This window comes from Rosa rugosa, chromosome 5, assembly GCF_958449725.1.
Source record: "Rosa rugosa chromosome 5, drRosRugo1.1, whole genome shotgun sequence".
Classification (NCBI taxonomy): domain Eukaryota; kingdom Viridiplantae; phylum Streptophyta; class Magnoliopsida; order Rosales; family Rosaceae; genus Rosa; species Rosa rugosa.
Genome location: NC_084824.1, coordinates 42,517,489 through 42,541,384, shown reverse-complemented (window position 1 = coordinate 42,541,384; position 23,896 = coordinate 42,517,489). Strand labels below are relative to the sequence as shown.

General features: G+C 39.6%; 3 protein-coding genes across 20 annotated transcripts; 2 read left to right on the top strand and 1 right to left on the bottom strand.

The window, feature by feature from the left end:
• The first annotated feature begins 1,010 nt into the window (after positions 1–1,010).
• On the top strand, positions 1,011–7,643 carry LOC133709294 (pentatricopeptide repeat-containing protein At5g57250, mitochondrial). 15 transcript variants are annotated; one of them, XM_062134990.1, is made up of 8 exons: positions 1,011–4,452; positions 5,374–5,531; positions 5,642–5,687; positions 6,243–6,367; positions 6,585–6,674; positions 6,781–6,951; positions 7,067–7,181; positions 7,294–7,643. In XM_062134990.1, exon 1 carries the CDS (start codon positions 1,088–1,090, stop codon positions 4,376–4,378), a length of 3,291 nt encoding a protein of 1,096 aa, XP_061990974.1. In that variant the 5' UTR covers positions 1,011–1,087; the 3' UTR covers positions 4,379–4,452; positions 5,374–5,531; positions 5,642–5,687; positions 6,243–6,367; positions 6,585–6,674; positions 6,781–6,951; positions 7,067–7,181; positions 7,294–7,643. The 15 variants fall into 15 exon arrangements, with proteins under 15 accessions (XP_061990974.1, XP_061990970.1, XP_061990973.1 ...); XM_062134986.1 differs by having other exon boundaries at positions 6,446–6,674; XM_062134989.1 differs by lacking the exon at positions 6,243–6,367.
• An 8-nt stretch (positions 7,644–7,651) lies between these two features.
• Positions 7,652–10,535, bottom strand: LOC133709296 (large ribosomal RNA subunit accumulation protein YCED homolog 2, chloroplastic). Of its 2 annotated transcripts, none has more exons than XM_062134998.1 (7): positions 10,273–10,534; positions 9,595–9,777; positions 8,805–8,894; positions 8,347–8,436; positions 8,193–8,273; positions 7,999–8,044; positions 7,652–7,900 (listed from the first exon to the last, which is right to left on the bottom strand). In XM_062134998.1, exons 1-7 carry the CDS (start codon positions 10,426–10,428, stop codon positions 7,827–7,829), a joined length of 720 nt encoding a protein of 239 aa, XP_061990982.1. In that variant the 5' UTR covers positions 10,429–10,534; the 3' UTR covers positions 7,652–7,826. The 2 variants fall into 2 exon arrangements, 1 of the variants encoding a protein (XP_061990982.1); XR_009846203.1 differs by having other exon boundaries at positions 7,866–7,900; positions 7,999–8,080; positions 10,273–10,535.
• Positions 10,536–14,376: 3,841 nt separating this feature from the next.
• LOC133712631 (probable splicing factor 3A subunit 1) lies at positions 14,377–18,792 on the top strand. Of its 3 annotated transcripts, none has more exons than XR_009847516.1 (5): positions 14,377–14,525; positions 14,978–17,196; positions 17,325–17,621; positions 18,242–18,299; positions 18,398–18,792. XR_009847516.1 is itself a non-coding variant. In XM_062138738.1 (3 exons), exons 2-3 carry the CDS (start codon positions 15,055–15,057, stop codon positions 17,592–17,594), a joined length of 2,412 nt encoding a protein of 803 aa, XP_061994722.1. In that variant the 5' UTR covers positions 14,377–14,525; positions 14,978–15,054; the 3' UTR covers positions 17,595–17,916. The 3 variants fall into 3 exon arrangements, 1 of the variants encoding a protein (XP_061994722.1); XR_009847515.1 differs by having other exon boundaries at positions 17,795–18,299; positions 18,398–18,764; XM_062138738.1 differs by lacking the exons at positions 18,242–18,299; positions 18,398–18,792 and having other exon boundaries at positions 17,325–17,916.
• Positions 18,793–23,896: the final 5,104 nt, after the last annotated feature.

Genomic DNA, 23,896 nt, shown 5'->3' with positions numbered 1-23,896 from the left:
CTCGAGATCCCAAATCGATCCATAGGACAACCTGGATCGAAGAACCAACCAACCTTTCAAACCAGTCTGATCCAACCTAGAGTCAATCAGATCCAACGCCACCATCTCGATTCACAAACTCGACCAACAGAGATTGAAAAAGCCTCGACCTGCCATCGCGATCATCCCACTCACCTTCTTTAAATCATAGCGCTCCCAATCGAAAACTCTATGATCAAGGACACTGCTACTACTTCGAGGATCTAAGATGCCCGTCCGACGACAACGCTCCGAGGACATGCCGCCAGACGAAAAGGAAATAAATTTTTTTGAAAACCCTTGCGCTCTCTCTCTCTCTCTCTCTCTCTCTCCCTCCCTCCCTCCCCCACTCTCACACAATTTTTATTATACAATAAAACCTCAATAAATGAATAACCTCAATTAAATAATAATTTTCTCCGGTCCTAACTCGGGCCAATATACTAAATAATAACCTTACTAAATGCATACGATAATTATTTTCTGAAGAAATTCTTTAGGGTCAAGTTAATAATTGATAGTCTAAGATGGTAGTCCACATCACTGCTATGAATAAGGTGAATGAGCACAGTAGAATCGGATTCAAAAAAATCTTGACAAATCTTAGGTTTACTCCGGGTGAACTAGCATATTCACCCTCATTGTCGATTAACATACTTTTACTTAATAAATTTATAATCCAACCATTTATGTTGTATAACGTAATACAAAGATTAGCTCTGTAAAAAATCAATCAAATTGAAGACCTTTTAGTTATTTATTTCTATGAAATACATGGACGGTTTATCATAATAGTAGTAAGTATGGTTAGAACCATCCATTTATTTGGTTCAATTAGATAATTAAACGATTTCCGATTCGATTGATTTTTTACAGAGATGATCTTTAAATACTAATTTAAGATATGGACCGTTGGATTATAAATTTATAAAGTAAAAGTATGTTAACTAAGGGTGAATCTAAGAATTGTTCTTGTATAAATGCCTGTATTTCATTCGGAAGAGCTGGGTTTTATTTGTAATTAGAACCAGAAGAACAACGTTCCCCAAATTCAAAAAATCCACAAACAATGCCTAAGCTTTCCTCTACACTCTTCTACACCAAACCCAGCCGATCCTTGTCTTCATCATCTTCTTCTTCTCCTCGTAACAGTCTTCCAAAACTCCCACCTCTTCAAACTTTACTCAAACGTGGCTTCACTCCCACTCTCAATTCCATCATCCAATTCCTTCTCTTTCTTTCACATACCCGCAGATTCAACACAGTCATCCACTTCTTCTCTCAAATGGAGTCGAACCAAATCAAAGGCAACTCCCAAACTCGCTCAATTCTCACATGGGCTCTCCTTAAACTGCACAAATATGAAGATGCAGCGCATTTCATGAGGACCCAGATGGTCAAAGCTTCAAATTTTCCGAGGAATCGCATGTGGGACACTCTCATTCAAGGTCTCTGTATCAACCAGAAAGACCCAGATAAGGCTTTGTTGGTATTACGGGATTGCTTGAGAAAATATGGTACCTTTCCTTCTTCTTTCACTTTTTGCTCGTTAATTTATAGATTTAGCTCTATGGGGGATATGAGTAAGGCAATTGAGGTTGTGGAGTTGATGACAGATGAGAAAATCAACTACCCATTTAACAATTTTGTTTGTAGTTCAGTGATTTCTGGGTTTTGTAAAATTGGAAAGCCAGAAATTGCTGTTGAGTTTTTTGAGAATGCCCTAAAGTCTGGAGCTTTGCAGCCTAATGTTGTGGTATACACAGCACTTGTAGGTGCTCTTTGTAAATTAGGAAGAGTTAGTGAGGTTTGTGATTTAGTTTGTAAAATGGAGAAGGAAGGATTGGCATTCGATGTTGTTTTCTATAGTAGTTGGATTTGTGGTTATATTTCGGAAGGGAGTCTAATGGAGGTGTTTCGGAAGAAGAGACAGATGGTAGATAAAGGCATAAGACCAGATACAGTTAGCTATACTATACTCGTAGATGGGTTTTCGAAGCTTGGAGATGTGGAAAAGGCAATTGGCTTTTTGAAAAAGATGAGGAAAGGTGGGCTAGAACCCAGTTTGATTACTTATACCGCCATCATGTTGGGATTCTGCGAGAAAGGAAAACTGGAGGAGGCATTTGCTATTTACAAGATGGTCGAAGATTTGGAAATTGAAGTTGATGAATTTATGTATGCTACTTTAATTCACGGGTTTTGTATGAGAGGGGATCTTGATGGTGTTTTTCGTCTGCTAGATGAAATGGAAAAGAAGGGGATTAATCCAAGCATTGTTACATATAATACGGTAATTAATGGATTATGCAAATTTGGGAGGACTGCGGAGGCTGAGAAGATCTCAAAGGGCATATCTGGAGATACCATTACATATAGTACATTGCTACATGGGTATATTGAGGAAGAAAATACCTCTGGGATTTTGGAAACCAAGAGGAGATTGGAGGAAGCTGGAGTCTTTATGGATGTTGTTATGTGTAATATACTTATTAAAGCGCTATTCATGGTGGGGGCATTTGAGGATGCTTACATACTGTACAAGGGAATGCCAGAGAAGGGTTTGACTGCAAATTCCATTACATACTGTACAATGATTGATGGGTACTGTAAAGTTGGTAGAATTGATGAGGCACTTGAGATATTTGATGAGTTCGGAAGGACACCACTTTCCTCAGTTGCATGTTATAATTGTATAATAAATTGGCTCTGTAAGCAGGGCATGGTAGATATGGCCACGGAGGTGTTTATTGAACTTAATCGGAAAAGCTTAACTTTGGATGATGGTATCTGCGAAATGCTTTTGAAGGCAACTTTTAAACAAAAAAGTGCAACTGGAGTTTTAAATTTGGTTCACAGAGTGGAAAATTTGAGGCCAGGTATGTATGATGTTATGAGCAATGTTGCAATCAGTTTCTTGTGCAAGAGAGGGTTTCATGAGTCTGCATTTGAAGTGTATGCAGTGATGAGGAGGGAAGGGTCGGTTGCAACGAGAAAAACTTATTATTCAATTTTAGAAGGTCTAATTAATGATGGAAAAGAGTGGCTAACTCTGCCTCTTTTAAACATCTTTCTAAAAGAATATGGACTAGTTGAACCTAAAGTAAGCCAGATTCTTGCTTACCACATGTGCCTGAAGGATGTCAATGATGCTTTCTGCTTTTTAGAAAAGATCAAGGACAGACCTACAGCCATTACCTTGCCTATTTCTCTTTTCAAGACACTTATGAAGAAGGGTAAAGTTTTGGTTGCATATCAGCTTTTCATGGAGGCTGAAGATAGTGTACCCGTTCTGGATGCATTTGATTATTCGCACATGGTTGATGGCCTTTGCAAGGGAGGATATATCAGTGAGGCACTAGATCTCTGTGGTTTTGCTAAATCTAAGGGAATCACCCTGAATATTATTGCTTATAATTCAGTTATAAATGGATTGTGCCACCAAGGTCATCTTGTTGATGCATTTCGGCTATTTGATTCATTAGAGAGAATTAATTTGGTACCCTCAGAAATCACTTATGCTACATTGATTGATTCCCTACGTAGAGAGGGGTTTCTGCTTGATGCAAAGCAATTATTTGAAAGCATGGTCCTCAAGGGGTTTAAACCGAATACACATGTATATAACTCTATTATTGATGGTTTTTGCAAAATTGGACATATGGAGGATGCCTTGAAACTTCTTTGTGAATTGGACATGAAATCTCTTAGGCCTGATGAATTCACTGTTACTATTGTCATCAATGGCTTTTGCCAAAAGGGTGATATGGAAGGGGCTCTAAATTTCTTCACTGAGTTCAAAAGAAATGGTACATCACCTGATTTTTTGGGTTTCTTAAATTTGATAAGAGGTTTATGTTCCAAGGGAAGGATGGAAGAAGCCAGAAGTATCTTGAGAGAAATGCTTCAGTCTCAGTCTGTCCTGGAGCTAATAAATAGAGTTGATGTTGAGCTGGAAACAGAGTCATTGGAAAGCTTGCTTGTTTCACTGTGCGAGCAAGGAAGTATCCAAGAAGCAGTGACTGTCCTTAATGAAATCGCGTCCATGTTTTTCCCTGTTCGGAGTTCATCTATTGATTGCCATCAATCTCATAAACTACAGAAGCATTGTGACAGCGAGGATCCTAAAACAGTTACTTCAAAATCTGTAACTTCCATCAATGCAGATTCGGGTATTCAGTTTTCTGGTCTGAAGAAAGTAGAGAAGGTGGCAAAAACTTGTGATGTTATAGGGAGTAGGTCTCAGTTTCATGACTTTGATTATTACTATAAGCAAATTGCTTCACTGTGTTCGATAGGGGAGCTACAAAAGGCTAGTGAATTAGTAAAGGAAATAGTTTCTAATTTGGGCAAGAGTTGAGTCTGGCTACCTGACCTACGTTGGTGCTTCCTCTACCTTCAGCGAGGCACCAGATATCGTGCATGCACCTGCAGGTATTTACTCTTTCATTTCTTTTGAAGATTTTCTTAACCTTTCAAGTTAGACTATTAGATATCACTTATCACTGTGTTGTAGGTGTGCACTGTTTATTTATCTATGTTGTATGCCATTTGATTTGCATGTTGGAAAGGCTGGTATTGCTGATCAGCAATCTTTATTTGAGTACATCCAAATATCTAATTGATAACAGGAATACCGACACGCACGCGCGCTCTCGCACACACACACACACACACACACACCGTGTGTGACGCGCATAACATAGACGTATGACATCAATCTTCTTATATCTCTTCTCTACATATCCTTTGTAGACCTAGTTTATTATATGATCTTGACATTTTCTCTAACTGATAGAAGTGCCTTTCTCCATACTGTAATATTTTTTTTTCCTTTTTAAATATGCGGAATTGCAACCTTAAAGGGCTAGTAGTTTTGCCACTTTCTGAATCCTGGGTTATTTACTTTTTTTTTTTCATAAAAATAATTTGTTTGCTTGTACTTTTGTCTCTAACTCACCTGATTGTTGATATAACATGTCAAAGGTTCTAGCAGTTCTTTAAGTTTAGTATAGCAATTGAAAACATGTTAAAGGTCTTAAAGAGAAATAACTAAATTTGGACAAATGATGCTTCATTCAGCTAGTCAGACTATATCAGAATATGTTTGGTGAGTCTATATTGTGTTTCCTTGAAATTATTCTTTCTTTTAGGCTATCGCACAAACTGTTGCCTCAGCTGCAAAGCTTTAGTCAGATAAAGAAATGCAAAACAGAATAAAGTCCTCAATGAGTCTTGTAGAAATAGAAAATAATGAAATGTAGAACTGTATATGTTTCTCACTTTATCTTAAAATTAGTTAGATTAGCAGTTGCTTGACTAGCAACTATTCATGATATTTTTTTTTCTTTGAAGCTGGAGTCTGGACAATCAAGTAATGGCTTGCAACAGAATACTGTCGAGCTAAAGGGTTCAGCTAATTGAACTTCAAGCCTGACAACTGCAAACAGTGTTAATGATCGTTTTGGACCAGTTACACTCTTGAATTGCTGTAGCATTATGAAGATGAAACGGTAACCCTTTTTTATGCTTTATTTTTTTTATGCAAGTATTTGAGCTTGTTGCTTAACTACAAAACTGCTGTGAAGTATAGTGTTGAACCATTATAATGCTTCTGGTGAAGGTCTGAAGGATATGTTGGCAACACTGAAAGGATATCAGCGGCTCAGGTAATTCAGCATTTTATTATGCTTCTAAATTAATGCTCAACTCTTCTCCAGTTTGGAACTTGTGACAGGAAATTGCAGATTCTTTTGTATCTCTTTCACTGGATTATGGTTTAACTAGTATAGGATTTCACTTGCTTGTTGATACTTGCTATTCAAGTTTCGTTTCGAATTCATATTTCCATTTTACTAGTCACTTCATTATTAAGATGTTAGTCCATATCTTCTGAGATTCTGGAAAATGCTTGTATGGTCCATATATTGTAGAATTTTTGCACACGTGCGTAGACACACCTTCACTGTCTTATAAGAATGTAGTATTATCAAAACGTCTGGAATTTTTTTTTTTTTTTTTGGTCGTGAAATGGCTCGGACCCAAACTGTTTAAATGTCATCATTATGATGGTTCTTTTCCAAAGCACTCTCAATGATGTCTCTGTTGTTTAAGATAACAGGTCTACTACATTAGCATTTTTTTTTTGTCTGGACTTTTGGAAGTATCCATGTTGACAATCATACTTAATCGTGGATATTGTTAATCGAATGCCTGATACTTAGGTATTCTCGTATCGCCATGGAAACTACTTACATGGACTTAAGGACAAAGGTCATAGATTCTTTTCGGTCTGAAAAAGGTCAAATAATGAGTTTGCTCCTGTGGTCTAACTGAGTAGTGAGATTGAGTAAGCCACTAAACATAGCTACTCTTGTTTTCTTTCTCAACATCATGACACGGTTTTACCTTGGTTTTACTTTTGCAGCAGAAAGCCATCAATTCAAATTGCAGATGTGCTGCACCCGTCATGATGTTAAATTGGATAGATTTTCTCCTCCCATTATGTATGTTATTTTAGTAGTCTTTCTCCTGATTATTCAATATTTTTCTTTGACCTCTTACAGGAAAATGCATGTCGTTTTACTTCATTTCCTTTGCACCAAGTTTAAACTGATTTTGGATTTTCTCCATGCTTAGTGCTTTGCATCTTCATGGTTAGATTTTTTTATTCCATTACAATTTCATTTCTTGATCGCCCTTGGTTTTGCTAGAATGCAATGGACATGGATTTTGATATTTTAAAGTGTGCTTCCAACACAGGACCTTGGAGTACATGCAACCAAATGCTGGTAGAATTTAATCCAGTCTGATGGTGGAACTTTACGTCCAATTTAATCCTGTCTGATGAGATTGGGTTCTACCATCTCTAATAGTGCAAGATGACAACACGGCTAGATTGTGCATACACTGACAAAACTCCATATTTAGCAGGTAGGAGTGTAGGACAAGACACGGGATTGGACTAAAATCATCCAATTCAGTGTTTGGTATTATAATTACATTTATACTGGACTAAAATGTTAATCTGTCCCCTCATTATTTGTAGGATAAGCTGTCCTGCTAAAGGGAATATGGACCCGGGTCCTTGTGTTAGGGTCAGGTCCAGAGTTTGGATTCAAGGTTCAGTCTGAGGGGGAAGGTTAAGCAGTCTTATTAGAAAGGTGATTCTAAATTCTTCCATATGTTAGTCATTTTGCTGGGCGGCCGATGCTGCTTTGTTTTATTAACTTGAATTTTTTTTCACTGCTGATTTGATGATGATAATCTGGGCAGGAGTAATCTACCGAGGATTCCAGCAGTAATTATGGAGCTGAAGAAAAGAGTTTACCAGTTTTGGGGAAGGAGTGAGATGTAGAGCTGCATGATGGAATGTACAATATTCTTCGGTTGATGAGCATCTGCACACAACAGAATATACCTTGTACATCTTGGTTACGTTGCTCGGTCATGTGTATCAGATTGTAGACTGTCGAGGGTTCCCCCCCCCCTCCCTTCATTTAGAGTTTCTCTATCAGTGTTTAATGACCTTTAATGAGGCTAGTTTGTCGTGCGGCTGGGCCTGCTTCTGTTTTGTGTTGTTGATTGTTTTGTGGTACTATCTAATCGAGTAACCTTTTACTGAAGACTGATGAGACCAAAAAAAAAAAAACTTTTACTGCAGATAATGCTTATTTAACATACAACTCTTTTATTATCTTAACTATATACAATGACATAAACCTGATGATAGAGTATAATTCTTCCAATTTGGTAAGGTGTTTGATCCAACTTTGTTCGAACTGTCTTATAAGCTCCAAATGCACCTGTTACAGCAAATTCTTGAGCTCCAAGAGTCTAGACCACCTTTTATCAATAGAAGCCCTGCTCTCTCCACCAATATCTGCATACCAGAAATTTATTGGAAATAGCGTTACGAATTTTTTATTTTTTTATTTTTTGTAAATTTCTGATAGACGACTACTGAAAAATAATACTTACACTGCACGGTTGGATAAGATTTTTCACATAGCTCTGAACAAGTATCCTGCAAGGTACAATATCTCTCAGTGGTTCATCATCCCTTTAGTGTATGAAAAGTATTGCATCATGTTAGCATGTAGGCATTGTAGGGCAATTTTGTATGTTTAGACAGTTCGACGTGTTATTAGTGTAGTTTGCAACTTTGCACTAACCTTTATGGAGGTGGCGAGCCGTATTGAGTCTTGTACCAGTGAATCAAGTTCCGCTTCATTTCCAGGCTTCACATAGATCACCTGTTGAAGCAGCTGTGTTAAGATACTATCTTGGTTGGCGTGGAAGATGAAGAGAAAAAGTTTAGAAACTTAATGATGGATCGTCGCCACCGATTTCTGGTAGTTGAATTGTGTTGTCATCTCTGCTTGATGACAGAACCCATACATTAAACTGTGTGTCAATCTGTTACATCACAAAAGATTAGTTCGATCTGTAAAGTTTACAGTTCTTGAAACAAAGATGATTAGGGTCAAATTCTAGTTTAAGTTAAGTTCGAGGACAATTTATGACTATAACTCGAATTGCAACGATTAGATAACTACAGACCATTTTGGAAACAGTTGCCCTGATGCTTTATCATATGACAGTTCGAGCGAGGACAAATGTAATGCTCTATGCAATCATCAATTTCTAACATTACAACAACACCAAACTGGCAAACTAGTTATAGTCATGAATTGTCCTCGAACGTACTGTCATGAAGAATGATTACAATGATTAGAGTACTCATGCAAATGTAAATATCTGATGGTCTATGCAAAAACAAATACCTTTCTGCAGTATGGAGAGGAGCAGTTGCTACATTTTCTGGTGAATGATGTTAAGATCCTTCCATCAACAGAGAAGCCAAAACTAGCATGCTGGTAAACACAAAGGAAAATTAGTTAGTATGTTCTGCTTCAACTGTTTCTTGACAGAATTGATTGAATTAGATAGAAAGATTGCCCAATTCAGTTGGGGATTTGCATCACATATTGATAGCAATTAAAGAGGAAACGTTTATTTTCAAAGACTTCAGGATGAGTTTAATAAGTAACCTATCCTCTTAGTTACCATAGTACTAAAACAATAATTGGCTTATTAGTAACTATTATGCAAACTTCTATGATGCATTATTGCTCTCAAACATAAATGCTGATCGGTTTCATGCAGAGAGAGACTAATTTCATGCAATGCATGAAGTTGTTCTGCACTAATGCATTGATGCATTATTGATGCATTAATGTTCTGGAAGAGAACGATTAGTGTTTTTGCCCTCGCTACTTGCATACTTTGTTATTAGCCAATGGATTTTTATCCATCTAGAATATGATACGTATAATGTATTTTTAAAACTATACTCGTTGGTATATATCTGAACATTCTTGATATTAACTCCTTTTGTTTCTTTTACTGGTATATAGCAAGGTTGTGATTCTTTAGATTGATTATGTTCTTTGAATTAGAAGAGTAATGTGTACTACATTTTTTCTGGTCTGAATTATTTGTAGAAGTTGCAAGTAGATAACAAGTATGGCCGGTCATGATAGTAAGATATTTAGATAATAAAATGGGAGTGACCTTGTGGACGGAGAGGTTGACTGAAACTTGTGCATCCTTTTTATTTCCATCATCTTCTTCGACCAAATCTCCCAAACGCAGGTCTTGGAGGGACAGAAGGTAATCACAACCCCAATTCCCATGCCATCTCCCATCTGCTGTTGATATTCTGATCACACTGCGCCTGCTGTTCTTTTTGTTAATCTGTGTTTGTTGCCCCAAGTAGAAGATATATATCAGTTCATAACTATTGGTAGAAAAAAAATGTGGGAAATGTTCTGTTGTCGGACAACAAACATTGATTAGGTAGAATCATGTCTGGAAAGCATGTGGTGTTGATCAACAGACTAGGCAACCTATCAGCTATATTTTAAAGAGACAAGCCCGTTCTAAAGCGGACTTGCGAACTTTGCATTGTTCCAACGGCTCCTGCATTTCATCAAATGTTTGCAGTTCCATTTTAGAACGGGCCAGAACAGTTGTTTATTGACCATCTTCTACTTGAACAAATATGCAACGTGGACGTTTTGGGTACACATGTACACACAAGTTGTAGATTTTTTGAGAATGAAAAAACTAGCTAGTTAGCTCGGCACAGAAAGGAAAAGCATAAAAAAAATCACAAAATATGAAAGAAAAGAAGATGGTGTTTCGGTTCAGGAATAGCTACATAAGGATGGTGTTGTTGAGGTACTTTACCAGAGAGAAGTCGTTTCTTTTTGAAGAAGCTTTGATTCTGAAACTCTGAGAATAAACCAACTTGGAGGATCTGGGGTTTGCTGGGTTAATACCAGGAAGCTTAATATTTCTTGCTGATACCAAATTAGCAACTTCTGCCATTTCTCTGAAAACCATACAAGCTAGCTAGTGTAGGACATCCCTAGCTTCTATGTAACCTTATCAACATGAATGTGCTGGCAGTTGGCGGTAAGACTTGAAAGATGATGATAATATAACAATGATTGGGATAATAAGGTATGTATTTTTGAGGCACTAAACTAGTTAACGTGGTTATAGTCCAGTTTATTATATACTAGTCTCTTAATATGTGCTCCGCATATGTCAATTGACTTTTGTCTTTATAAATTAAAAAGTAGAGTATAAGAAAATCCACTTTTTTAGTGAAAGTGTGCGTGAAAATACTCAAATATTCTTACACCATAGATTTTATTAAACTATGGGAGTGAAATTCACACTTCCTATTTTACAATCCACACTTCATGTTTTCTTTTTTATTATCTTAAATTTTGTATTTGAATTTGTAAAGAAAAAATTTTGGGAGTGAATTTCATTTTGAAAGAGGAAAGAATGAGTGTGAATTACAAATTTGAGAATGTGAATTTCATTCTCCTTAAATTAATGTTTAATAAATATAATTAAAAAATAATAGAAAAGCAAAAAAAAAAAAAAAAACCTCTATGCAGATAACTACCCTAACCCACTACTATCTTTTAAAAAAAAAAAAAAATTAATTTTTACTATTTTCTTTTATAATAGAAAAAAGGGAAAATGCTCATTTACCCAATTTTAGCTTAAAATGTGCCCACTTGCCCGACTAAGAGTTTTTAAACCCCATTTACCCAAAACACTCTAAGGGATTATTTCCCCTTTACCCAATTAATTCTTTTTATTAATTTTTGGGACTTTTTTGCCCTCTCCTTCAATCTCTCTACTCTCAGTTTCTCTCTCTCTCTCTCTCTCCCCCTCACCGATTTCTCTCTCCTCCCCCCTCACCGATTTCTCTATCTCTCTCTCTCTCTCTCTCTCCAGAAGACGTCGGATCTCTCTCTTCCTCCCTCCATCCCTCCGGCAGGTCGCCCACGACGCCTGCTCTAGCCATCGCCGCGCCGAAACTCGTCGTCGTGCTCTCCGCTGCCAGGCTCGACGCCAAGCCGACGGTCCTCGTCGCTGAGAAGCTCGGCGAGGCCGGGGTTGACCTTCTGAAGGAATCGACGACGGACTGAAAATGGCTATCTGCTATTGTGCAGTCATAACCATAAAAGTTGTAACATTAGTGCCCCCCAGTAGACTTTGTATTGGGGGCCAATGATGACTGCTTTATTTATTGACGGACTGAAAACTGCTATTCCAAAGTAAATGTAGTGTTAAATTGCAGTAGTTGATAAATGAAAAAAATTGTGTTGTTTGTGTTAGTCTAGTGGGGGGGCAGTAGACAGAATATTGACCCTCATAATGTGGGTTTTTAGACATTATCTGTTGTTTTGAGTGTGAATAACTTGTATAATCTGCGAAACATAGGAAGCGGTGTAATGTTTGATGGTCTATTGGGGGGCAGTAGACACATTAGTGCCACCCAATAATGTCTTTCTTAGGAGACAGTAATCATCTCTTGTTGATTTGTTTGTGATAAAGTGCAATACACTGTGAATCCTTGAAACTGGTGCAAGTTTTAATGGTTTAGTGGGGGGCAGTAGACACATTACTGCCCCCAAATAATGTCTTCATACGAAGTCAGAACCCTTCACTTAACTGGTGCAAGTTTTAATGGTTTAGTGGGGGGCAGTAGACACATTACTGCCCCCAAATAATGTCTTCATACGAAGTCAGAACCCTTCACAAAACTGGGGCAAGTTTTAATGGTTTAGTGGGGGGCAGTAATAATGGTTTAGTGGGGGGCAGTAGACACATTACTGCCCCCAAATAATGTCTTCGTGTTAAGTTTAGGGTTTAGGGGCAGCGTTAGGGGCAGTAGACACATTGCCGATGAACTGCGACGAGGACGTTGGAGTGGCTGGATCGCCGATCAATCGAACGGCGACGAGAACGTTGGATCGCCGACTGGAGCTTCATCGTCGTGTTCAGATTTGGACTGCATCTCCGGCGCGGCGATCAGAGAGAGAGAGACAGACCGGAGGTGGAGATCATGGGGAGGAGAGAGAGAGAGAGAGAGAGAGAGAGAGAGAGAGTGGAGGTGGAGATCGGGGGGAGAGAGAGAGAGTTTGGGAAGGAGAGAGAGACTGATAAGAGATGGATGGGTTTTAATTTAATTAACAGGGGCTAAAATGTCAATAGATGTAAGATTGGGTAAATGGGGTTAAAAAACTCTTGATGGAGTAAGTGGGCATTTTTTGGGCTAAAAATGGGTAACTGGTCACAGCCCCTAGAAAAAAATTCTTACACATGTAGAGAATGTGGTTGCAAACTAGTTATTAATTTAGTCATTGTATATATTTGTCCCTCATAAAGTCATAATGTGACTTATGTGAAAAAAAAAAGTTATAGAAATAGAGAGAGGATAATAGATTTGCACTGGTCCACCGTGAAAAGGTGGCTGGACAATGGGATATCAGACTCGGTCTAATTTAGCTTGAAAACGGGTCAGTAGCTTTTCGGTTCTCTAGTAATAGCTCTTTAATTCGTCGACAATAGTTTTCAGAAGATGCTAATAGTTTTTCAAAAGATTATTGTAAATGATAGAAACTTTTTCAAAGAATGACGGTAAACTTTTTAGTTCGTCGACAATAGGTTTTAAGTTTGGGATAATAACTTTTTGAAAAATGATAATGACTTTATCGATGAATAACACTAACTTTTCTGAAGAATAACAGTATGACCCCTTCCCAAGGGATGTTTTTCACAAGTTGGGGTTCGAACCAGGGACCTCATATTACCAGGAGAAGTCTTGCAATGTCCGCTCCACTTGCAGCCTAGCATGCTTTCATTAGATCAATCCCAATAGGTTATAACTTTTTGATTTTTTGATAATAGCCTTTTCATTCCATAAATTTCATCGACACAATTTTTTCGACACAATTTCTTCTACACGGACTAAATATTTTTTATTTTTTATTATATCAACAAACTCAAATATAACAACCAGTCTTTCGTAAGTCGAACTCACAATCTTTTACTTATAAAAGGAAGACTAATGCAACTCAAAAGTCGGGTTTTTTCCCACACCAATATTCGATCTCGTCCGGCGGCTCCCCGACCGGTGTTGGCCTCCGGGCCTTGCCATCGTCTTGGGGTTGCTGCCGGACGGGCTTTCGATCCGATTTAGCCGAATCATCCATGGGTGGTGCGCTTCGGGGTTTCCAGACTGCTCGGGGTTGGGGTTCTGGCCGCATCTCAATCGGCGACGGGGTGTGCTGATCAAGACCAACGGGTTTTCGAACGGCGTACGGTGCGACATGAGCTGTGGCGGCGTGTCTCAGGCATGAGCTGTGGCGGCGTGAGGCGCGGGGGTTTGGGCCGAAGCGGTGAGTAGTCGCGGCGGCGTAGATCGGCGTGGCAGAGCGGGTCGGGCAGTGCTGCTGGGTTTGTGACTTGCGGCATGGCGTCAGGCACGCTGGGATTGTGGCAGACAACATGTCGTTGAGGATGGATGGGCTGGGGCCGGACCAGCTTGATGGGCTCTGGAGTTGGACTTTTCTTTTGGATGCTGTTGGGCCTGCTATTTTGGGCTAGGGTTATTGCCCTAGGCCTTTACTATGTTTTAGTTTTGTCTAAATTAAAATAATTCCTTGTATTAGGAACCTATGCTTGTTAGTTTTCTTTCGAGCACTAATGAGTATAGTTTTACTCGGTCTATTACTACGTCCTAGGTTATCGCAGTAATAGTCTTGCTTTCATAAGTGAGAACTGGTTGTCTAATGAGTGGTCTAGTACTATGTACCGTGTGTTACCTCCACAACTTCTTGTCTATCTTTGAATGGTAGCGGAGGGGTATGTAATGGCCATTCTGGCTTGAGTAATGCAATCATTGATGAATTGATTCAAAAAATGCAACTCAAATCAGTTTTTTATTTCTTGTTCTTATTGTTTTTAATCGAATATTTTTATTTTAACAAATTAGTACTCAATTACGAAATCGAGTTATATAATCCTCTTAAGGAATCTTGAGAAGTATAAATATCCTCTACTCTCTCCTACACGGTTGCGCTCAGAAAGAAACCCTAGACGAGGTGCAATCGTCGAATTGGATCCCTAAGGTACTCTCTCTCTCTCTCTCTCCTTAAAACCCTAATCTTCTGGTATTGCTCAAACTTCAAGGATCTTGTTTGTTAACTACACACGATACGATGCATAGGGCCGATTAGTTCCTTCCCTAAATTTTTATTCACTACGCTTCTTCTCTGGTTCTGCAAATTCTAGTTTTCTTTCGGTTTCGAATTTCCTTTGGATTTGAGGCTCTCTCTGAATTGGTTCTAGATTTATGAAACTCAAACCCTAATTCTCTGTTCGATTTCGAAATATCAAAGACTTGCGTAATAGATTTTGATGTAGAGCCTGCGGTGAAACTTGACTAGTTTTATTTTGAAGTATTGCGAAATTGAATTTAACAGAGTCGTGTGTTCGATCAATTTTTGCTGAAGACTGTATGATTTCTCATGTAAATCTTGGAATAACTAATCTGGATGTGCCTTAAATTTGTTATTTTCAGGTTCAGATAAGTACGGAGTTTGTTTTGATGCCCTTTAGTTTGCTATAAGCGTTCTGTTTGTTTGTCCGAAAGGAAAAATGATCGGTTCCATATTACCCTTGCCAGCTCCTCCTACTGATGGAAACCTGGGGCCTTTACCGCTAGCCCAGGTCACTGAAGTGAAGAATGAAGAGAATGAATTGAACGAGGAGCTGAACAGAGCCAACTCGGTGCCTGTCTCAGTTGCTACGCATACTAGGACGATTGGTATCATACATCCTCCTCCCGATATCAGAAACATTGTTGACAAAACTTCCCAGTTTGTCGCAAAGAATGGACCAGAATTTGAGAAGAGGATTATAGCTAGTAATAACGGAAATCCAAAGTTTAACTTTTTGAGTTCCTCAGATCCGTACCATGCCTATTATCAGCACCGGTTGTCTGAATTTCGTGCCCAGGCTCAGTCTTCTGGCCAGCAACCTTCTTTGGAGCCTGATGATTCTGCTGCACCTGAATCAGGCCTGCCAGCTCCAGCTGCTGATGGTGAAGCAGAAACAACTAAGCCTGATCCCTCTGCCCAGTTTAGACCGGTACGAAAAGTTCTTGAACCACCAGAAGCCGAGCAGTATACTGTTAGGCTTCCAGAAGGGATTACTGGAGAAGAATTGGATATTATTAAGCTCACAGCCCAGTTTGTTGCTCGAAATGGGAAATCATTTTTGACAGGATTGACAAGCAGAGAGATCAATAACCCCCAGTTCCATTTTCTGAAGCCTACCCATAGTATGTTCATGTTTTTCACTTCTCTGGCCGATGCATATTCGAAGGTCTTGATGCCTCCAAAAGGTTTGACAGAGAAGCTTAAGAAAGGTGTTGCAGACATGACAACTGTGCTTGAACGCTGTGTGCATCGGCTGGAGTGGGAGCGATCTCAAGAGCAGGCAAGGCAGAAGGCTGAAGATGAGATAGAGCAGGAAAGGATACAAATGGCTATGATTGATTGGCATGATTTTGTTGTGGTTGAAACAATAGACTTTGCTGATGATGAGGATGAGGATTTACCTCCTCCAATGACCCTTGAGGAGGTTATAAGAAGAAGCAAGGTTACAGATATGGAAGAAGATATTATTGAGCCTGGAAAGGAGATGGAAATGGAAATGGATGAAGAAGAAATGCAGCTTGTTGAAGAGGGCATGAGGCAAGCAAGACTTGAAGAGAGCAATGAACAGAAGAATGAGAATAAGGTAACAGATGATCCTGAACCCCCAATGAGAATTGTGAAGAACTGGAAGAGACCTGAGGAGAGGATTCCTGCTGAAAGAGATCCAACAAAGGTTGTCATTTCCCCGATTACTGGGGAGCTTATCCCTATCAATGAGATGTCTGAACATATGAGAATTTCGCTCATTGATCCAAAATACAAAGAGCAAAAAGAAAGGATGTTTGCGAAGATTAGGGAGACTACTCTTGCTCAGGATGATGAAATCTCAAGGAACATTGTGGGCCTTGCACGAACCCGTCCGGATATTTTTGGTACTACAGAGGAAGAAGTTTCTAATGCTGTCAAGGCTGAGATCGAGAAAAAGAAAGATGAGCAACCAAAGCAGGTCATATGGGATGGTCACACTGGAAGCATTGGCCGTACAGCAAATCAGGCCATGTCACAGAATATCAATGGAGAGGATCAGAACGATGTTAACAATCTTCCTGGTCCAGCAGCGCCTCCTCCAAGACCTGGTGTGCCTTCAATTCCTCGTCCTCTTCCCCCACCACCTGGTCTTGCCTTGAATCTTCCTCGTGTTCCTCCAAACACAGTTCAGTATTCTGCTCCATCTAGTGGTGGCCTCCCAGTACCTCAACTGAGGCCGCCAGTCCAATATTCATCAGTTCGACCACCTGGACCTCCAATGCCCATGAGTTCTGGACAGCAGTCACTTTTGGTGAATCGACCACCACCTATGCATCCATCAATGTCTATGAATGCTCCTAGTAATCCGGTACCTCCTCCACCTGGTTCTCAGTTTACACCTATGCAAGCTCCCCGGCCTTATATGCAAATGATGCCTCCACCACCTTCAATGCAAATGATGCCTCCACCACCTATGCCTCATGGAATGATGCCTCCGCCACCTCCACCTGAGGAAGCTCCTCCACCGCTCCCAGAGGAACCTGAGCCCAAGCGGCAGAAGCTTGATGACTCCATGCTTATTGCAGAAGATAAATTTCTGGCACAGCATCCGGTATGAATACCTTCCATATACTTGTCTCTTCACTACTGAAAATTCTTGATTACTTAACATCTTATTTGTTTCTTTGTTGGTAGCCTGACAGAATTCTTCCATTTTCAATTTTAACTTTTTGGATGCAGGGGCCTCTTCGTATCACCGTATCTGTTCCCAATGTTGATGAAGGCAATCTCAAAGGACAACTTTTGGAGATCACAGTTCAGTCTTTATCTGAAACTGTTGGAAGTCTGAAAGAGAAAATTTCTGGGGAGATCCAGCTTCCGGCAAACAAACAGAAATTGAGTGCAAAACCTGGCTTTCTCAAGGACAATTTGTCTCTTGCATATTACAATGTTGGAGCAGGAGAAACGCTTGCTCTTTCATTGAGAGAACGAGGTGGTAGAAAGCGATGAACAGATATTTTCATGAGGCTGATTAAGGTTGTTGCTGGAATTTTCTTGTTACAATGAGAATATGCAATATATCAGACTGTTAGTTTACCTTTTTTTGATGTTATATTGCAGAGTTTATGTTGGCCATGTATTAATAAGATAATTTTCTGAACTTATTATTGTTGTCTTTTAACTGATGGTAAGTGTCATATCTACTACAGATCTGGTGTTTCGGCGAATGTCTATTGGACAAAGGGAAGTGTCGGTTCCTTTTGCTTAGCCGGAGCAAGTGATTTGCTTATATATCTAATTATTGCTCCTTTTCATAATGCAGTTTTTTTTTTTCTATGGAAAGTATGTGCTCATAGTCGTATTATGATTTTGATATCCCTGGCAGCATTGTTGGTGTCAGAAGACCTTTATTTATTTTGAAATATTTTCAGTCTTCGCTTCCAATTTTGTTGCTGAAAGATTCTCTCGGTGAATGTTGGTATTTTGGGTCTTTCTTTTTAGTTTCACTTTTTTAGTTTAGCTTTTACAGCACCTTAAGCAAAACACTTGTTCCACAGAAGCTTGTATTCTTATTCACCCAAGTTATCACTGAACCAGCCAGTAGCAAGCAGTGGCTGGTAGAGTTGGTGTTTTCTGATTATGATTGTTAACTACAGGATTGGGCTATGGTCTGTGCAACAAGTTAGATGTGTGCTCTTCATGCATCTAAACCAGGTAAAATGCCTTCCTATACCATTTGTTTCGTGAAAATTCCTTGTCATGTTTCCAACTCAGAAGATGGCAGTCCTTATGCATGCCATTTCTTTTTGCAGCCTGGACTGGGACCACTGGGTTTGATTGCAACATCATGTTAGAGGAACAAGCAGGATTTTATATCTAATTTTCTTTAGGATTATTACAGCAGTGCGCTGCTCTAATTACGCTTGAGATAGCATAGGAATCTGGCAGCACAATCTGTGTTAAGCTAGCTGTTGATTGGGAATTTTTTCATTGTTTCAGACCCACTCCTCTTTTTTCCCATGTCAGAGAAGATATAGAATATTGCCCTTAGAGTTTGTGGATGAGTTGGTCTATTTTTTGTTGACAATTCCCTTAAAGTCTGGGTGGCAATTTTAGTCTTGTATCTGTCACCCACCTTACAAGCAAGATGAAATTAAGGTCGTATATCCTATTCTAGCATATCATATGGGCAATGAACTGTTATTTGTTTTAGTACTTCTGGAGGCAGTGTCTTTTCAAAAAAGAAACCACATCCTGCAATGAGTGCAATCTAATCATCTGAACTGCCATCATTTGTCGAGGTCATTGTTGTCAAATGTCTGCCGGTTCACAAGTCAATCAGCGTTTATGTCTCTGCAGTGCCCAAGATCAATTTCTCGATTTGATTATTTTTGCTGGGACGATCTATTGAAGAAAAGAACCCACACGATACATCTGAACATTGAATCCCATTTGGTTGATCATGAGTGCGCGCATTTGGAAACTGAGGATTTCCTTCTCAGAAGGCTTCCCTTGGATGATATAATCTTCTTGTTTGTGAACTGCTGATTGGATTGAGATGTATTTGCAAAGATATAACTCTGTCTTTGCAAAGATACCATAGAATTCCGTATGCGGGTTGACGTTACCAACAATGATGTGAATGATTCTATGGATATTGCCATGACCTCTACCAAACCTACTAACACACCTACTCCACCTTGTGAGGAAACAAAGACATACCAGAATGGTTTAGGCCCATGGAATGATGTTACTCGGAAGCGAGGCAAGAAGAAAACTGTGAAAGGGAAGCAACCAAACCCAGGTAAGCAAAACAATATTGGCTCTAGATTCAGTGTCCTAAATGATGAAGATGGAGGTGGAACTATTGAAAGCATTGAAACAGAGCTAGAAGCTGACTTGCCAGGAATTGTGCAACTTTGGCGCTCCCTTCAAGTCAAAGCTAAGCAAAAGGTGAAAGTGGACACAAACGCACCCTTGAATGAAGCACCTACACCACAATCTTCACCAAAAGTGACTGAGACACCCTCAAGCAATAATAGTACTAGTCAGTCCTCCCCAACCCCTCCCTTTCCACCTCCACACAACGCTAACATGGGAAAGACTAATGGCCTCAAACCTGCGAAGTTTGGAAGGGAAATAAGAAAAGCAGACAAAAGCAAGAAACCCATGAAGAACTTTTCCAATGGCATCCTTGTGAACCCAAGCAAAACTACTGAGGCAGGATTTTGTGTTACTGATTCTGACAGCACATTCTCTCCCGAGCCCATTCTAAATGAAGACAAACCAATTCCTGCAGCTCCAGACCCTGCAACCTTCAACAGCAAAACTCATGATAGTACTTTTATAGTTGATGTGGAATTGTGTAATCCCTTAGTCGACATGATGGCTACTAACTTTGTCTCTGATGTAACAGGTAATCTTGTTGTGCAGCCTTCCTCCTCTATCCTTGAGGAGGAAATGGCCCCTTGTTCTTAAGGCATGGCCTGTTGGTTCCTTCCCTCATCTATATTATTGTCAATGAATAAAATTTTATTCTGGAATGCAAGAGGGGCTGGTAGCAAGAAGTTCAGGAATGCTATCTCTGACTACTTGGAAGCTCACACACCTGAGCTATTGGTAATCTGCGAACCTAGAGTACCTTTCTCTAGGGTTAAATCTTTTTTTGTGAAATTAAATTATCCCAATTCTGCCATTACTGAAGCTGTTGGTTTCTCAGGTGACATTTGGATTTTGTGGAAAGATAATAATTATAATATTGATGTTGTGGATCTTCATCACCAGGTTATTAGCATTGCTATCTCCTCTTCTAGTGTGAATAAATGGCTTCTCTCGGCTATCTATGCTAGCCCTTGTCCTACTATGCGGAGTAGACTATGGAACCATCTTGACTACATTGAGGATCGCTACAATCTCCCTTGGCTCATTATTGGCGACTTCAATGAATTAGTTTCTCCTGATGATAAAAGAGGTGGTGCTAGTCCTAGAAGAATTGGGGGGCTTCGAAATTGGATCAACAAGACTGCAATGATTGATCTTGGTTATCAAGGCCAAGATTTCACTTGGACTAATAACCATGTCTATGAGAGACTTGATAGAGGATTTTGCAATGGTGATTGGAGAAGCTCTTTCCCTGAAGCCTTTATCACCCACCTTCCAAGAATTAAATCTGATCACTGCCCTATATTCCTCCAGTTGGATCCAATGGTAAGGTTCAACTCTAGGAAAATCCCTTTTAAATTCCAAGCCATGTGGATGAGCCATGAGAGCTACACTAACATGATTACCACATCTTGGAATCTCCACAACGGTGGTATCCTTGAGAAAACAGGTAAAATAGCCAATGATTTATCTGCTTGGAATGTATCTGTTTTTGGCAACATTTTCAGGAAAAAAAGAAAGATATTGGCAAGAATTGGAGGCATTCAGAAAGCTTTGGCTAGAGCGGATAATCCTTTCCTCAAGATTCTAGAGTCTGAGCTTACTACTGAATATGAGTCTATTCTCAGCCAAGAAGCTACCTTTTGGCAACAAAAATCAAGAGATAAGTGGCTTAAAAATGGTGATAAAAATACTAAGTTCTTCCATCTCACCACCTTGGTTAGGAGACGAAGAAATAAGGTGATTGGCTTATTTGATGAGCATAATAATTGGGTGACTGAACCGAGGGACCTACAATTGACTGCTGCCAATTACAATAAGAACTTATTTGCTTTTAATGCAGGTTCAGACAGTAGATTTCAGATCCCCATGCTATTCCCTACCGTTGCAGATTCATCTATTTTCAATCTCACAAGTGCCATTACAGTTGATGAGGTCAAATGTGCTATGTTTAATATTGGTGGGCTGAAGGCACCAGGTCCTGATGGCTTCCCGGCTCTTTTTTATCAAAAGCACTGGAATATGTGTGGTAATGATGTGTTTGAGATGGTTTCAAATGCTTTTTCTTCAGGGATAATTCCGACTAGTTTGAATCATGCTCTGATCACCCTGGTTCCTAAAGTTTCTAGTCCTCAACACATGCATCTCTTTAGGCCCATCAGCCTCTGCAACACCATTTATAAAGTAATCTCCAAAGTGCTTGTTGCTAGACTTCGTCCACTGCTCAGTGAGTTAATTAGCCCCAACCAAGTCAGTTTCGTGCCTGGAAGAAATATCTCTGATAATGTTATTATTGCGCAAGAAGTCCTTCACAAGTTCAAATGATCCAAAGGTAAGACTGGTTTTTTGGCCTGGAAGGTAGACCTCTCCAAAGCATATGACAAACTCAATTGGTCTTTCATTGAGAAAGTTTTATGTGAGATTAACCTGCCGCAATCTATTGTCAAGCTCATAATGAGTTGCGTCTCCACCACTAGCTTCCAAGTTACTCTTAATGGTGAACTCTCAGACCCCTTTACAGCCAATAGAGGGATTAGGCAAGGTGACCCTCTCTCTCCTTATCTCTTTGTGTTATGTATGGAAAAGTTGAGTCATTTAATTACTTCTGCTACCCAAATTGGTGATTGGAAGGCTGTAAGGGCTTCACAATCTGGCCCCCCCATTTCTCACCTCTTTTTTGCAGATGATCTCTTATTGTTTACCAGAGCCACTCCAAAGCAAGCCAAGGTTGTTCGACAATGCATGGATATTTTCTGTGAGTGGTCTGGCCAAACGGTGAATTTTGATAAGTTTCTTCTCTATTGCTCCCCCAACACCAATAGATGTGTTGCAAGACAAATTGGCAGGATCATTGGATCCCCAATAACTCAAAACTTAGGCAAGTACCTGGGAATGCCATTGATTCACTCCAGAGTCTCTAAAACAACTTATGCAGGGATTCTAGATAAGGTGCAAGGAAGATTGGCGTCTTGGAAAAGCAAAGTTCTTAATATGGCCGGAAGAGTTACGCTGATTCATTCCGTGACCTCATCTATGCCCATCTACTCCATGCAAACCGCTCAACTTCCCATCCATTTATGCAAGAAACTTGATAAACTCAACAGAGATTTTCTGTGGGGTGACATCGCTGGTCATAAAAAGGTTCACTTATCTAAGTGGGATACAGTTTGCAAACCAAAGGCTAAGGGTGGGCTTGGAATTAAAAAAACTAATGAGATGAACCAAGCTATGTTGGCTAAAGTGGGGTGGAGACTTCAACAACATGATCAAGGTTTGTGGGCTAAGGTTCTCAGTGCTAAATACCTGAAAACTTCTAGCCTTCTTGATCCAAACTACAAAAAACCTTCTGGTTCTTCAAGCACTTGGTCTGGTATTGTGTTTGGAGCATCTCTTCTACGATGAGGTTTATCCTGGAGGATTGGTAATGGGGCTTCTACTCTTTTTTGGGGTGATAATTGGGCTGGTGTTGGTAAATTATCAAATCATGCCTTGAATGATGCAGATGTCAATCTCGACTTGAAAGTCCAAGATTTATGGAGTGGTAATGGTTGGGATATCAGTAAATTGCATACTTTACTGCCCAATGAAATTTTAGAGAGAATTATCAAGATCCCAGCCGGTATTTGGGGCGATCTTCCAGATAAGCAAATATGGTCCAGTAGTTCATCTGGTGTGTTCACGGTTAAATCTGCCTATCAATTATTCTATTCTGATGAGTTGGTTATTGACTCTGTCTGGAAATTCATTTGGAAGCTAAAGATTCCTCCTAAGCTCCAATGTTTCTCTTGGATAGTTACTCAAGGAAGGCTACTCACCAACCTCCAAAGATTCAAAAGGAAAATTGTCCCTAACCCTCTATGTGCTCTATGCGGTAATGACGTTGAATCTATGCTACATCTACTAAGGGACTGCCCTCGTGCTAACCAGGTTTGGAATGCTTTTATTATCCCTATTAGTGTGGCTCCTGCTTTCAATCTTGAGTGGGATGGCTGGCTTGCTTCTAACTTGCATTGTCATACCAGTTGCTATAATGTTTTAAGATGGAGCGAGCTATTTATTTATATCTGTTGGTACATTTGGAAATGGAGGAATAGTCTTATATTTGAGTCTTCCTTTGTTCTCCCAAGCAATTTTATGAATATCATCCTTTCTTATGCTTGGGATTGGCATAAAGCCAACCAAAATGCTCCCACAAAACTGCCTAGGCGGGTTGAACAACTTGCGTGGAGCAAACCAGACCAGGGTTGGTGCAAATTAAATGTTGACGACACCAGATTTGGTCAAAGTGGAAGAATTGGTTGTGGAGGTGTAATTAGATGCAGTAATGGAGATTGGGTGCATGGTTTTGCAGCTAATATTGGCGTTGGTCAAATTCTTGAAGCTGAGATGTGGGGTTTATACCTTGGTTTACAAATTGCTTCGGGAATAGG